Source organism: Malaclemys terrapin, chromosome 16, assembly GCF_027887155.1.
Source record: "Malaclemys terrapin pileata isolate rMalTer1 chromosome 16, rMalTer1.hap1, whole genome shotgun sequence".
NCBI lineage: Eukaryota > Metazoa > Chordata > Testudines > Emydidae > Malaclemys > Malaclemys terrapin.
The window spans coordinates 32563155-32579919 of NC_071520.1; the positions used below are offsets into that span (position 1 = coordinate 32563155).

At 41.4% G+C, this 16765-nt stretch overlaps 1 protein-coding gene across 2 annotated transcripts in view; it reads right to left on the reverse strand.

Annotated features, from left to right (window-relative positions):
- Positions 1-202: 202 nt before the first annotated feature.
- PITPNB (phosphatidylinositol transfer protein beta) overlaps positions 203-16765 on the reverse strand; it is an 85093-nt gene continuing 68530 nt past the window's right edge. Inside the window, exons 9-12 of one of the 2 annotated variants that reach the window (XM_054006369.1) lie at positions 13501-13611; positions 8679-8801; positions 3016-3101; positions 203-2080 (exon numbers count right to left, since the gene is read on the reverse strand). In XM_054006369.1, coding sequence (XP_053862344.1) covers positions 3054-3101; positions 8679-8801; positions 13501-13611 — 282 coding nt within the window. In that variant the 3' untranslated portion in view covers positions 203-2080; positions 3016-3053. The remainder of the gene's footprint in view (positions 2081-3015; positions 3102-8678; positions 8802-13500; positions 13612-16765) is intronic. The other variant, XM_054006368.1, reaches the window with a different exon arrangement.

The window sequence follows — 16765 nt, forward strand, 5'->3', positions numbered from 1 at the left end:
CCTACATATTTATATTACTCAGTTTGGATTCCAAGTATTTCAAGGCTTTCCATTGGTATTTGAATTTTTTTTCTTTTTCAGCTTAAATGAAAGAAGAGCATCAGATTTTTAACCATCTCTTACAATCTCCACAGATCGAGAGAATTAAAATGGCAATATGAGAAATCCACAAAGTGACATTAATGATACCCAAGACACAAGGGATTTTTATGATCAAATTTATTTAATTACATTTCATTGACTGTTTTACTGTAGTTCACATCAGAGACTGCCAAAGTAAACTAAACATTTACATTCACTACAAAGTTCCCTCAAATTTTCATAGCTAGTCCAAAAGCCATGAAAACGATAGGGGTTCCTTTCCCTCCTTGGAATGTATTCTGGCTCCCATTGGTGAGAGTGGGAGTTACATTCCTGCACTGAAAAGAGAACTCAGCCCTTAGTTTCACAAATTTGCAAAAACCCTCCTTGTAGCAAGTTATATAAACATGGTTTAAAAGTTTTTACAAAACCAATCTTCTGCTGGTACAGAGAATAGACATCTATTTTCATTGCTAGGCGAGGAAGGACTAACCAAAGACTGACCTTGTAGCATGGAAGATAGTGAGGCAATAATACAGTACAGACATACAAAAAAATCCATGTCCACTTGTCTGACCGTCATTACAGGCGATGCACTAGGTGGGCTAGTCATATTCAAAGCCTAATCTGCTCCCCTTGAAGTCAATGAGAGTTTTGCCACTGACTGTAAAGGAAGAAAGCTGATAGCGAGAGTGATTCTAATTAAATAAGCAATTATTCCCAAGTGTCTGGTGTGGGGTTGAAAAACTAGATAGATCCTTCAGCAAACCTCGCCCTACAGAGGCTTCTGGGAGGAAACCTTACCTAATTAGTGGTCCTAAAATAAGTTGTTCCTGATTTAAGAAGCATTTTGATAATAAATCTATGATATGCTCCATTGGAATATTTTCTTTAAAAAAATCATGAAGACAACTTACTATTTGAGAACTATCTAAAAAAGGCCTTTATTATACCATCTTTCCTTTTATGTCTACTTCTAATAAATCAGAGAAACATCAGATGCTACAATTTAAACTTTCATCATATCTGAAAGTGAACATCTTTTTTTAAAAGTGAATTTTCAACATGAAAAGAGCTAAAAGTCACCGTTCTATTCCATTGCGCAATCCGTGTGAAATTGAGACCATTTGCATAGTTTCCAAATGAAAACTTTGAAAAAAAATTAATTTCAGAAATAAATGTTATTCTAGGGAAGTGTTACACCTTCAATTAAACTACACAGCCTTTAAAGGCTCAATACCGGTATTGTCAGTTATTTTGTCTGAAAGCCTCCTGGAAAATTGTTCTGTTCAAACTGTTATAAATCACAAGCCATTTTTCCTTAATTTTGCCAATTTTTAATGAAGAAAACATTTGAATTTCAATGTACAAAACTCCAATAAAAAGGTGATTTCTTTCAGCAAGATGGGTAAAAGTTGGGCCATTATTGTATTCCTCATTCAACAGCAAAAGTCTTCCAATTCTCGCCAATAGAAAAAAATCTTCTGATTTGACTTAGATGACAATCCAGAAATAAATAGGTATAAATACATTCATAGTTCCAATTCCAAAATCACATAGGGAAAACACAAAACTGAAAATTACTTTATCTGAATTTGTTGGCTTATAATGAGATAGGCAAATTATAGCAGAGTGATTCAAGAGGAGAATAAAACAAAGGTAGGGAATAAATTGGTCCAGTACTGACATTCAGGAAACATACCAGTTAGCATAATTCTGCAGTCAATTTATCCTTTAAATGACACTACTCAGTCAATTTGTATTTGCTTCAGGTATTTATAATGAAAGCAGTTTCCTTTGTATCTTTGCTGAAGATGGGTATAGTACCCTGGAGAAACTGTAACAGCCCCTCAGTATGCGTGTATGTATATATAATTATATACAGATAATCATGCATCCACACACACATCTGTATATCAACACTGCAAGTGACAGGTCAGATCCATTATCATTCATCATTGGCAGCACTTGTTCCTCTCACTTGGCCTTGATTACGTAACTGTAGAAAAAACAAACGATACAATAAGTGCCAACAGTTACTCCAGTAAAATTAAACTCTAAAAATGCAGATTTTACTAATTCTCTAAGAAAAAGAGTTAGTGCAGCGCAGTCAAACCTTCACCAGCATTGAGCTGGATCATATTGTATTAGTTCAAATTTTCTAGGGAATCTTTTCGATTGGACATCAGTCTTGTGATTAGAACAGCAACTCAGACATCAAACAATGGAAATAAGTACAAAGCGCTCCCATACGCTGGATCTCTGGGATTTGAAGTTAGCTGCAGATACAGGATCCACCATTAAAGGCAGGTGAGAAAATGCTCAGAGCAGGAAATATGGACATTAAGGTACTGGGTGTGAATATAAAGGTTTGGACTTGAGGAAATTAGTCCCCGGCAGCAGCATTTTAGGGTTTTTTTTCTTGACCTGGGAAATAGACTGGCGTCCCCTCCACACACCCATTTTGATTGCACAATTTTTCCTAAATGCAGTTATATTTTCTTTAACCACAAAGAGGGTCTAATAGAGCAGCAAAATGTCACTCTGTCCAGGAAGCCTCTTGCAGGCTTTGGAGCCTAAGTGTCCTGAAGCCAAAACACACGTCAGGAGACAAACTGTAGAGCCTGCACTTTGAGCTCTTGCACCAGACAAGCATAAAGTACGACGTGATAGCTAGCTTGTGCCAAATTACAGCATCCTACGGACTGAATGGAGCATGTGCCCAGAGCCCATCATGGTGCCAAACGCATGCGGAAGGTCTCAAATGAATCCTAGCCATGGGGCTGCTGTCCTGCTTCTGATTGGTCAGAGCAGGGGAGCAGCAGGGGCTCAGTTCCAAGAAAGGAATCTGGCTGCACCGCTCTAGAATAGTTGTTCCGCCAGTAACGCCCATCACCAGAAAGGATTCCTCCTCTCCCCCAGGAATTCACTTACACAGCTTGATTTTGCCTCTGAACCTACAGAGGATTCCGCTAGACGTCAGCAGCCACTGTGCCTCGAACGGAACCCTTCTTACGCATCTAAATGTAAAATAAAACTGTGAGCTACCAAATAAAGAACCGGTCACCAGGTTATTAGGAGAACTAAATGGCTCAGAGCCAGTCCCAGGTCCAGCTGAAGGAGTGGAGGCAGCTAGGTGGAAGGGGCATACTGTAGGACAGGAAAGTCAGAGTGAGCAATGTACAGCTGCTGTAAAGGGAGGCAGCCTCTCAGTTCCTAAGGGCCATCTGAAGCCTATACCAAACTGCTTGAAGCATACAGCACTGCTACTGTTTCTCAGGGCTGAAGGATCACAGTTTTGGCAGTTTCAAGCTGCTTCCTTCTTATGCTCTGATTAGAATCCGCACTGTCCAGCAGTCAGCTGATGGAGAGGGTCTAATTTGGCAGAAGTGCTCTGGGTGTCCACAGAGTCAGACCACATAAGGGAGCAATCACACAGAAGAGCGAAATAGAGGTAAGTGCAGAAAAATTGTGAACAGGATATGAGGCGAGACTAGAAGCCCACTGAACAGGGATGAGAAAAGGCATCCAGGAAGCAGCAAACAATGGATAGTAAAGGAAACAAAGACTGACAAAATGAAAACAGATCCAGATGAAGAACTGGAGAACCAAAAAAATCCAGCAGAGAATCTAATGAAGTAAAGAAAAGTAACATCAGAAATGAAAAAGGAGAAAAGATTTTAAAGAAAGCAAATAGTAACAGAAAGCAACGCAAGAAAATGCAAAACTGCCAACCCAATCAGACCCCACTGGGCTGTTTCCTGCAATTGTTTCTTTGTAACAACATAAAACTGCAGACACCTGTGAGCTCCTGGACTATATCACCAGAGAGGCTGAATACTGCTCAGGGCCGGAAGTGCAAGGACATTTCTATCATGCTGGGCATCTCATCACTGAGCCCCCTTCTCTCCGGTGGTCCAAGCCCATAATAGTAAGTGTCAGCCTTGAAGTATTTGAGATTTAGTGAAAATTACCATTTGCCACAACATTTCAGCAAGTGGCTAGTTAAATGTGGCACGTGGAGAGCAGAAATTCTTTGGGGATAAAATTAAAAGGAATGTTCAACTTATATTGTGAGTGACCCAATGCGCGGTTACATTCTACCCACCCTTAGGTCCCTCACGAGGATACCCCCATCACAAAAATCTTCTTGGAATGTGTTTTGTAGGTGCCTGCAGATACCTCTATGATGTTAGTAAAGAAAGAGCGGTAAGAGTATTTAAAACAGCAGGAGCCAACCCTTTCTACGTGGCTCACAATAAGATATTCCAGCTACAAGACCACACGTTTTTTAAACAGTCACCAGCAGGGCCGGCTCCAGGGATTTGGCAGCCCCATCGAAAAGAAAAGAAAAGAAAAGAAAAAGAAAAAGAAAAAGAAAAAGAAAGCCGCGATCGTGATCTGCGGCGGCAATTCGGCAGGAGGTCCTTCGCTCTGAGTGGGAGTGAGGGACCGTCCGCCAAATTGCCGCCGAATAGCTGGACGTGCCGCCCCTCTCCGGAGCGGCCGCCCGAAGCACCTGCTTGCCAGGCTGGTGCCTAGAGCCGGCCCTGGTCACCAGAGTACACATTTGAAAAAAAATAATTTAATAAGTTATCATGAGGAGCTTTAAATCTACTAAATCTTGAGAGACAAAACCATCTGCTTTATTCTGCAAGGAATGAAAAGGGAAGTAAAAGCCAGCTTCCAGGACTGACACAATCCTTAAAAAAAGACGAGGTTAAAAGTTATATCTTGAAAGCAAGAAAACCAGGTTTAACTTCAGTATGGCAGATAAGAGCTAATGTACAGCAAATATTTTAGGGATTAAAGTATTTGCTAGTAGACTGACAACATGTAAGTAGTTACATAGCAGTGAACACAAACAGAAAAGTTACTGGTAATTTCTCTTTAGCCCATGTTCTTTTAAGCCAGCTAGAGGAAAATCTTCACAAACTAGCATGTACTTCTGGAAGTAAAAGATCAGGGAGCACATTCTATTTATGTGAAACATTTGTGAATCTGAACATTTGATCTTTGAGATCACTTTTGCAAAGTCAAAAAAGCAATTACTCACCTATGAAATATCTATCAACGGGTAGCCTCCTCCACAAAGACAAGCATCTACAGTCCATGCAGACACAAAAAGGGGAAGGTTTAGGGAAGTTTTCCATGATCTCTGAGGCTTGTCCTACACATACCTGCGGTGTGCACACCTCATACTATATTTCCCTCTTTCCCAGAGGGACTGGATGATGTCTGGCCCATACCAGATTAGGAACTGAGGTTGTTGTTAAAAAAAATAAAATAAAGACAACCCTTCTGATGAACTCCTTACAGATAGGAAACCACTTCCTCTTTCACAGATCCCTACTAATGAAACAGTTTCCCAAACTCGTCAGTTTGGGATAAAGTGGGAGTATCATAGAATCATAGAATCATAGAATATCAGAGTTGGAAGGGACCTCAAGAGGTCATCTAGTCCAACCCCCTGCTCAAAGCAGGACCAATTCCCAGCTAAATCATCCCAGCCAGGGCTCTGTCAAGCCGGGCCTTAAAAACCTCCAAGGAAGGAGACTCCACCACCTCCCTAGGTAACGCATTCCAGTGTTTCACCACCCTCCTAGTGAAATAGTTTTTCCTGATATCCAACCTGGACCTCCCCCACTGCAACTTGAGACCATTGCTCCTTGTTCTGTCATCTGCCACCACTGAGAACAGCCGAGCTCCATCCTCTTTGGAACCCCCCTTCAGGTAGTTGAAGGCTGCTATCAAATCCCCCCTCATTCTTCTCTTCTGGAGACTAAACAATCCCAGTTCTCTCAGCCTCTCCTCATAAGTCATGTGCTCCAGACCCCTAATCATTTTTGTTGCCCTCCGCTGGACTCTTTCCAATTTTTCCACATCCTTCTTGTAGTGTGGGGACCAAAACTGGACACAGTATTCCAGATGAGGCCTCACCAATGTCGAATAAAGGGGAACGATCACGTTCCTCGATCTGCTGGCAATGCCCCTACTTATACAGCCCAAAATGCCGTTAGCCTTCTTGGCAACAAGAGCACACTGTTGACTCATATCCAGCTTCATATCCACTGTGACCCCTAGGTCCTTTTCAGCAGAACTGCTACCTAGCCATTCGGTCCCTAGTCTGTAGCAGTGCATGGGATTCTTCCGTCCTAAGTGCAGGACTCTGCACTTGTCCTTGTTGAAATTCAGAAATTATTTCTTTTGGAAATAATGTAGAGCTGTCCTACCATAACAAGCATCCACTTTCATATTGGCATCTAGGCAGAAGTGTTCATAAGGAGAGGGAGATATCCATCTTATTCCAAAAAGTGTTTCTGGGATCTGCCAAAGCAGCCCCTTCTTTTGCCTTACTTGAAGGGGAAGGACATTTTGCACCCAGCTGCGTTGATAAAACAGCCAGACAGTTTATTTTCCCTTGGCTTAAAAGTTAGGAAATATGGGAAGGCATTTAGAACCGGAGTAAACAGACAAATACATTTCTTCCATCCACTCTCGCTATAGGGTTAGTAAATGGGGCATTTTGCCCCTCAAAGGCAACACAGATCTCTCCTATTTCAAACATGCAGTTGAACACTGTCTGAGTAACCTGCCTAATGGTTCTGAGCCATCTTGATTGCGAAATTTTGCTTGAAAAAAGGCATATTGCTGAGAGCCATTATTGGGCACAACGAGGAGTCCTTGTGGCACCTCAGAGACTAACTAATTTATTTGGGCAGAAGCTTTCGTAGGCTACAGCCCACTTCATCGGATGCATGGAGTGAAAAATACAGTAAGCAGTATAAATATTAAGCATGTGGCCTTTGGAAACTGCCTCTGGCCTTGGCTGTCTGATAGTCTCTCCATATTTTGTCCTGAAGGTGGTTGGGTTTGTTGCCATCTACAGGTCTGTGAGTAGGAAATTCCAGTCATCCTGTATTATACTAGTACTAACTCTTAAAGGAAGGTCAGGTATCTAAGACGGCTCAGGAATACAGCAGGCACTTAACTACTAAAGGTAATCAAGGCAATACCCAATTCTGTGATCTGAAAAAAGTCTAGCAAACCCTCGGTCAATGGGGCAACGTAATTTGCCATTCTGAAACCAATGATCTGTAGTTTATCCAAAAAAGAGAATATTTTGACAGAGACATTTCTCAGCATCAGGTGGTCATGTACTGTAGTTGGCATTCCATACGGCTAAGACATACAAGACTGAGCCCATCCAATGGTCCAAGAATCAAGTGTCTTGTAAGGGTGAGCAGAGTGATGGTTATCTGGCCTTTTATTAAGAGCTGATCAAAGCCGCTCTCAGGGACTCCTGTGCTAAAAGACGGATTCCTACAACCTCTCCAGTCTCCAGAGCAGAGCTGGTCCAAACTCCCAGGTTAGGAAGGTTTGTTGGGCTCATGTTCATGGGGATGAGCAGAAGCATCTCTATTCCTCCTCAAAAACATTTCCCCACAATGCAAACAGCAGTGGATAAGGCTGATCTAGCCACACGTGCCCAGGGTAACACTGGGGATGGGCGAGTCAGAGGTAGTGTTCATATCAGTAGCAAAGTAGGTCTGTTTGACCTGAGCAACAGTTTGTATTGGAGAAGAACTAGTATTAATAGCAATACTGGGTCTGTGGCGAGAAAGCCAGACTATTTCTAGGTCTCTGGCAGCCCAAATGTGTTGAAGTCTCACATCTCATTACTGAGCAGAACCAGAGTGCTAGGAGAAAGACGGCAAGCCAAATGGGTGCTGGGAATAAGGCGGTCAGAAAGCACCTTACAAAGTTCAAACTGTAGCTTTGGCAGATGCTAAAAAATCGGAGAGGCTTAGAATTTACAGAAAAATGCTCACAGTGGGAGAACCACAGCCTGAAAAATGACTTTGCAGCAGAAAGGTCCTTTCCTAGCTTGTTGTGTTCCTCAGCATCTGACAGAAGAGGGAGAAAACTGCTTGAAGGATGAGCTTCCTTTCAGACGCTCTGGGACCATACAGACAAGTCAGACTATGAGCATTCATAGCCTCTAAGACACGGAAGGAGGCAACACCAAGTGCTTGTTAATTCTCTGATGACAGATTTTTTTCAGGAATGAGTTTCTCAATGTCGATCACGCTCATCAAGACAAGTCCAACTGTCCTCATGGGGCGGAGGAGGGGGACACACTCACTTCAAGACACGTTTAAAGGGAAAAATAATCAACTCTAATTACAACTTGAAAACTAAACAAAACAAGACACGATGCAGAAGTGAGGGGACAGCTCCAAGGTCCGACTGACAAGTGGTGAAAAGGGAGCTGTGGGATTGTGTGCACTAGGTATAGATAACGTTTTCACAAGTGGAAAGAGATGCTCAGTGCAGGCATTCAAGACATGGGATACTTACCAGAAACATTTATATTTCAACAACTCCTGGCTCTTTGCAGCATGGTATGCAGAAGCTCCACGAGCGTGGCTCTGTGGAGGATATCCAGTGAAGAGCATAGCATTTATCAGTGTTATCCCATAGCACACAGAGTTGGCAGGATAGACACAAGCCATTGATGTAGCCTTCTTTGATTCTTGTACAGCCCCAATTACCATAGAGTGTACATTTATAAACAGCCCTCAAAGCATTCTTACCGCTTCCAGCTCTCGTTGGGTTTCATCCTCCATTCTCCTGATGTCTTCCATAGTCAGATCAATCCACCTGTCAATCCAACAGAACAGCTGGCGATGGAAGTTGGTAAATATCCTCTTTTCTTGCTTTAAGGAGACAAAGCAGCATTAGAAAATATGCTCAGGATTTATCAATAAATGTCCAAAGGAGAATGGAGTTAAATTTTAAAGGATGTTGCAGCTATATAGTCTCATGCTCTTTATTTCACAATGGCACTACTAAGTTAATGATTTCACATCTCTTCTCTGCCTCTCAACAAGGAAAATGAAATGCACTTTGTAATAACAACTTGTTCTTAGAAAAAAGTTTGGCAATTTTGTTACTTGTAAAGGTTGTGGATGCATTCTCCAAAATACATTTACTCCACTGAATCTGATCCTAGACAGAATATACATACCACACAGGAACTAAAACACTAATGCATGAGCTACATAAGGGACAGAATCCATTTTTAAAAAACCCCACAGCTACTGTACAAGCTCAGTAATAAAACCATCTGTGGTAAAATGAGGTGAAGAAGCAAATGACACTGGGAATTCAGTAGGTGGCACATTTACACGCCCAGCCTCCTCTCTGTCCCCCTCGCATTAGAACTGAATTATGTCCCGATATGGTGCACGGAAAATTGGCTGCTGCAAAGGGCATCTTTAAGAGAGATAACCGTGCACATGCAAGTCAAATTAAGGATTCCTTAGCACCTTTTGTTAGGAGTTAAAGGAGTTAGCTTCTACGTCCTGACCAGCTCCAATTTGGGTATTTCCATCTGTCTGCTATATTTAAGGTACCTGGTGATTTCCTTTGGATATTGCATTTCTGCCAATCTTAAACCATGTGTAGTATTGTTCTGTTAAAGAGCTGTACCTGTCTAATTCAAAAGCAGCTGTAGCAATTCCTGTACAGTTTGTAGTGCTGTGAGAGCTTTCAAGTTGAAAAGTAAGATAGTGTTCTCATACCAATGATACAAACTTTTTTCACCATAGAATTGCCAACCCTGCTTCTTACCTTGCTAGAATTACATGGATAGGTATAGTTCTGTGTTGTACCTATATATACACACGTACACAAAAACTAATAGTGAACTATTCAAGGATGCAACCCAAAGCTCTCTCACAGAATGTTTTGTTGCCTCACTGATACTCCCCCACCCCCCGGACTGTGGCTCACTTTGGTCATGACATTAGGTACATATATCACAAACAGTAAGCTCCTCAGAGCAGCGACCCTGCCCTAGTGTTATCTGTAAATGCCATGCACACATGTGGTGCCATGTAAATAGTAACTACTAATGGGATTTTTTCTACTCTTCTCCTTTGGGATGCTTCATTCTGGAGAAACTATGCTGATTACATAAAGCAAGGTTAGGGCTACTGCCAATAAATGAAAACAGAGTCAGACTAACGCTCTGTGAAGGGGAGTGGACTGACTTGAGTTAGTGATGGAAAGAACACAAGTACGTTAGAACGTAAGCAATGAGGCCATGTACCAGGGAAACAGTTTTGGATCTTCTGCTTGGTTTATCCTCTTGTATTTTTTGGTTTGAAATCTGTGACATGTGCAGCTCCTCTTCCCAGGAGAGCAAACAACTCAAGTACAAGCCTAAAGCAAGCATGGTCCCAGCATCTTTTGGTCCTTACAACTGCTTTATAAACTAAAAGTCTAGTGTGTGTTTCGATGTTGTGATTGATAAACACCCGACGAAACAGTCTGCCAAAGGCAAGGCTGGCACAGCGAATTCTGTGCTGAATCTCAATGTCTATATCTGCCCTCTGTGAGAGATGGCTGCCAAGATAGGCAAAGTATTCTACATTTTCCAGTTCATTTTGTCGATATAGATTTTCCTTGCTGGGTCTGATGATTGACCGGGGACTGGCTGGTGGAGAACTTTTGTTTTGCCGATGATGTTCAGAGTTAGCCGTAGGCTTTTGTAAGCTTCAGAGAAGCAATTAAGGGCTGTTTAAAGATTCTCCTTTGAGTGTGCAGCTACAGCACAATCATCTGTGTACTGGAGTTCAGTTATTGTTGCTGATATTACTTTAGTTCTGGCACGGAGACAAGGGAGGTTGAAGAGGTTGCTGTCAATTCGACATAGGATGCCAATGCCCTGGGGTAGGTCGTCTTGGATTAATGTTTTCATAGCTGCTAAGAAAATGAAGAAAAGGGTGGGTGCCAGTTCGGATGACAAAAGGCTCAGGTAGCGCCACTACACAGGATGGAGTCAGTCATCTGGCCATGGAGAAGTCTTACCATGATAAATTTGCTTGGGCAGCCAAACTTTGATGTGATTTTCCATAGAGCCTCACGGTTGACAGAGTCGAAGGCTTTGGTCAGATCAATAAAGGCCATATACAGTTTCTGGTGTGGTTCTTGACATTTTTCCTGGATCTGCCTGTATGCAAAAATCATGTATGTTGTGCCTCATGATGGTCTGAAGCCACACCGGGACTCTGGAAGTACTTCCTTTGCAAGAGGGAGCAGGCAATTTAGTAAGATTCTAGCAAGAATCTTCCCAGCGATGGAGAGGAGGGCAATGACTCTATAGCTGCCACAGTCGGCCATCTCCCTTTTTGAAAATGGTGACTACAGTCGCATTACATAAGTCACCAGGGATTTCTTCGATGCGTCAGATTTTGAGGAGCAGCAAGCGAAACTTGTTAGTCAGTGTTTCTTCCCCCACTTTCAGTACTTCAGCTGGTATGCCATCAGGGTCTGGTGCTTTATTGTTCTTCATTTGTTTAATTGCTTTGCAGACCTACTCAGGTGTTGGTGGGTTGGCAAGAGTTTCCCAGATTGGGTGCTGAGGGATGGAGTCAATGGTATCGTCAGTCACAGTTGATTCTCGATTTAGAAGCTTTTGGTAGTGTTCCTTCCTGTGCTCTTTGATGGATTAATTATCTTTAAGAAGGGCACTACCATCTTCGAATCTCAGAGGTGTGAGGCCACATGAGCTTGGTTCGTACAAGGTTTTTGTCTCAAAAAAAAAGCTCTGCATATCATGTCTGTCTTTTGCTTTGTCCTCCCCACCATTTGTTTTTGATTTCTCGGATCCTCCTTTAAACTTCAGCTTTGAGTAGATGGAAAGAGCTCTGCTTCTGACTGGATAGTGGTTGGTTTTGCCACTTGCAGAAAGCTTTTTCTCTTCTGCTTCAAAATGGCTGTAATCTCAATGTTGTTGTCTAACCAATCCTGATGACAGGGGGTATTAAGACCAATGGATTCCTCGCAAACCTCATGGATGGTCTGTTTTAGGGCTTCCCAGCCTTCTTCGACACTTATGTTGTCATTTCCAAGTGTGCATATGGCCAGTTTTTCACTGAGGAATGTTTGGAAGTTCTCTTGGTGCACTGAGGATTGAAGGGTTTGGCTGTTGTATTGCCATCTGTGAGATTTGGATTGCTTTCTATGTTTCAATGCAATCCTGATGGACATGACTGACCTTACCAGATGGTGGTCAGTCCAGCAGTCGTCTACTCCTCTCATGACAAAGGTGATTTGGACATCTCATAGATCCTGTATTCTTACAATGACAGTCTAGGAGGTGCCATTGTTTTGAGCTGGGGTGTTGCCAAGTTGTTTTGTACTTGTTGTTTTGTTTGAAGATTATGTTGGTGATCACAAGGTCATACTCTGCACATTTCCTGAGAAGAAGGATGCCATTGGAATTGGTCTTGCCCACTCCTTCCTTCCCAATGGTACTACTCCATAGGTTAGAATCTCAGCCAACTCTTGTGTTAAAGTCCCCTAAGAGGATTATCTTATCTGTTTTTGGAATGGTTGATAAAAATTTATCAAGGTCAGTGTAGAAGGATTCTCTCTGTTCTTCAGCATCAAAAGTTGGTGCATATGCACTGATGATAGGGGCAAATGACTTATTGACCAATTGGATGCGGAGGGTCATAAAGTGCTTGTTGACGCCAATGGGGAGCTCAGTCAGGCTAGAAGGTTTTTGATTGCAAAGCCAACACCGTGTACTCACCTGTCGCTTGCTGGTTTTCCTTTCCAGAAGAAAGTGTAACTACTGCCCTCTTCCCTCAAGTGGCCTTCATCTGCATGTCTTGTTTCACTGACAGCAGTGATGTCTATGTTCTACCTTGAGAGTTCTCGGGCAATAATTTCTGTTCTGCATTTGGGTCTTTCACTTTTTGATTAGTCTAGCAGAGTATGGACATTCCAAGTTGCAAGATACATTTTTGTTTTTCGACCACATTGGGAGTGATCCCTCTGGACACTTAACCAGTCAGGTATGGTGCAGCTTTTAACTAAGTCATTGGTATATGTTACATTTTGCTTTGTAATCCCTCAATCTCTGTGGCTGTTGTAAAATTTAATGCTACAAAAAAACCAAAATAAGATACTTTCACAAGCCTTTTGGTGCACATACTGCTGGAAAAAAATCAAAGCACTCATGTTTTACGTAAATAGATTTTTTTTTTTGAACTTGAGAGAATAATGGAAGCAAAGGACATTCCTAAGTGCCATATACATATAGACCCCAATCCTGCAAATACTTACACATGTGCTTAACTTTACTATCATGAGTACTTCTGATGAAATCAATGCACCTACTCACAGAAGTCAAGTTAAGCCATAAGTTGCTGCCGGTTTGGGACCTTAGAAGTCAATGGTTTGATTTGTTGAAAAATTGAATGGATCAATGTCTTCACTAACATTTCATTTTAATAGAAGAAAAATGTCCCAACTTTTCACTTCTACTAAAAAAACAAACAAACAAACAAACAAACAACCCCCAACAACTATGCCACAGAGTATTTAAAAAGCAACTCTTACCTTTTGGATAAAGTTTTCTACTTTGTTCTGTAGTCCCCACCATTTAAATTTGATAGTCACCAACTTGTAAGCACACATTTTAGGGCAGTCTTCATCAGCTGCTAGCTCTTTCTGTTTGTGGAGAATTGGGGGGGGGGGAGGGAAAACTCTTCTTCATTTAATGTTCGTATTTGAATAAAAACTTGCTGGCATGGAAATTTATAAATATGAATAATAAACAAGGATTCAGATGTATACATTTAGTATTATTCTTGCAAAGCACCATTTTAAGGCTTAGACAATGGTTGTACTGCGATTTGAACATGCAGAGTGCCAAGGATTAATAAGACACTGTCAGGTTAAAGCCATATTTAAAAAACTACTTTACCTCTGTTATAAAACATGTCTTATAATTAAATCTGAAATAATTTAAAAAATTACATTTCCTTGTCATGATTTATGCCAATAGGTTACTTTTTGAGTATTTTAGCTTGACAATTAAAATAGACTACTGTGGTGGGTTTTATTTTGGTTTAAGTAAATATCAAATCATTTTCCCTTTCTGGTTGTTCATTAGCATAACAATTCTGCACTGTTTGGGTAGCTAACACACTACAAGGGAATATTTGTTGAAACTATTTCCACTGAACTGAAAAGAGATCCATGTAAAATGTTTTTATTGGTTTTGTAGCAGTTTATTTTTCACAAATTTGACCTGACAATGTCCAATTAAACATTAAACCCCATTTGACAATGGGTGGAACACTGCATTTACACTTGAAACCCAAGTTATTTTCTCCACATTTCATAACACAAAAATCCACTGAAAACAACATAAAACCCAAGAACCAAGACAGTTTAGCAGTAGGCTTGTTAGAATACCATTACCTCACGCCTATTGTGCCTACATACCGCAGTGCAGACAGATAAATGTCATACCCTTCTTCCTTTCCTGGGAACTGGTACTACAGTCAGTGTCCAGTTTCTTAGCATAATCTGCATATGTCTGTTTGCACTTAGTTAATTGTAGGTGCAAATATCATACTTCTGCCTGCAGGAGTAAATCAGGCAGGGGCATCCCATTCTCCTTAATGGCCAGCAGTACTGGCAAGTGGCTATCAGCCCTATGGAGACTTCATCTCATTGGAATGACAGAAAGAGGTTCAGACTCAGGGACATGGGGAGTGTGGGCCCCCCCCCCAGGGGACTGAACTGAAAGGGGAGTGAAAAGCTGCCCACCATCACCTGCCCTCCCCACAGCAAGAGATGCAGCCGTTGGGAAATTACTGGACTTCTGCCAGCTGTAGCAAGTGAGCGCAGTCGGATGGAGGCAGTATATCTCCTAAAATTCTCCATTACAAACTTAAGCCTAACATTTGGCTAAAATCATTTAAATCAAAGATCAGATTAGGTGGAACAGAGTTTGTAGTCGTCTGACTATTTGTGGAGGCTCACACACCCCTGGAGAACACCTCTGATGACCAAGGACCTGGCTTACTTGCTCTCATTGAGGATTCTGGACCAGACAAAACTGAAGGTCTTACACTAAGTTGTTCCCAAGTTACAAGTGGACAAAAAAGTTAGGACATTTCAGAAGGTGCTAAACCAGCACTTGTTAAAGTGCCATAACAAAACAATTTGGCCAATTAACCCCCACTTTCAAAATGAAAATCTACTCCGACAAGGGACGTCGTAAGAAATTCTGTGCAGAAGCAGAAAATGTTTTTTCAGAAATTGGGAGTGGGTGGGTTGGCAAAAAACAGACATAATAGAAACTGTCGTACAACCTTCATTGAAGAGCTACTGTTGTGACTTCACAGCATCTGTAACACTAGTTACATCAAAATGTATGTAAGCTGTTGGTGGTAACGAATAGGTCCATTAATTTATTTTTTCCAAACACACACATAATTTTGTATTTTTTAAAAACACTATGGTGGCTGACTAGTTGTTTGTGACCAGGTGAACAACAGATAAATCCTGCTTTCAAATGTAAGAATGCAACACTACACTGACTTAGCCAAGATTCCAGTTTTAGCCTGTCAACACTGAGGAAAAGGAGATGAATCTTATTAAAAAAATGTAAGATGAGGAAAGACGTCCCTAGGTCTCAGAGGTATAGTCTTCCAAGACAGAAGCAAAGCAATTTGTAACGTTTTACCTTGCAGCAGTTTATTAAGTAGTAACAGTATTTCACTGCCTCATAAAATATCAGTTACTTCACAAGGCCTGATTAAATAAATAAATAAATTTTATTTATTTATTTATTTATTTAAATTAATCAGGCCTTGTGAAGAGAGTTAAAGCACGAGTTCTTTCTTTCCCATGGGATTAGTCTGCATGCTGTTTTCTTTCTACTTGCCTAACAATGAAACTCTGGACTTTGAATTTACACTTCTGACAGCAATTCTCTGCTGAAACAAAATTAGTTAGCTTAAAAAAAAAAAATCTAAAGTTACAGGTGACCAGTATTATCCGTGGAGATAAGGTTTAGGATATCGAAATAGAGTCCCATATCTACTGCAATCTTTGAGGCTCAATCAAGCTTGACAAACATTGCTCATGCTTTCATGAAAATATTGACAAACTGCAGTTTATTTCCAATGAGTGGCCAGTTCCCAGAACCACATGGATACTCCCAGTGGGCCAGACGTGCTCCTCACCAAAAAAAAAAAAAAAAAAAAGCTACGATGGCACTAATTGACTAACAGCTTTAGAGACAACAGGCTGGAAGGCTACAGAGAGAATTCCCTTCTCACACAAGAGATGGCCTCTACATATTAAGAGTGAGGAACTTTAATGGGGAAGCTTTCTCTGCTGCCTGTAGTGGGGACAGAGGATTTTCTTCTCCAGCACTGCCACATGATAAAAACACAAGAGTGACTAACAAAAAAATAAATTAATGCGTACTCTTCACATTGCCCTCTTGATCCCAGAAAAATCAGTCAGGATCCCAAAAGAAAGGCTGGTAATGTAGACAAGCCACTCGCTGGACACGCCTGGAACCGCAAACCCGAAGTGCCGAGCCTCTTCAAAAGTGAAGAGAAGCTTGTGGCACTGCACTGAGCTCTCCCTCCTCATTCTGTTCGTAGAGCCTGCGGGTCACTGGAGCACAACAGAAATATCTTCTCTTAACCAACATGCCACCTACTGTCGGACAACTTACACTGAGTCCTTTAAGGATTGCAACACTCAGGGATCTGTGGCCTCAGAGGCTATTTCAGATCCCTGCAAAAGGAGTTGAGAAGATGACTGTTTGCAGACCACTTCTCTTACTATTCGTAAT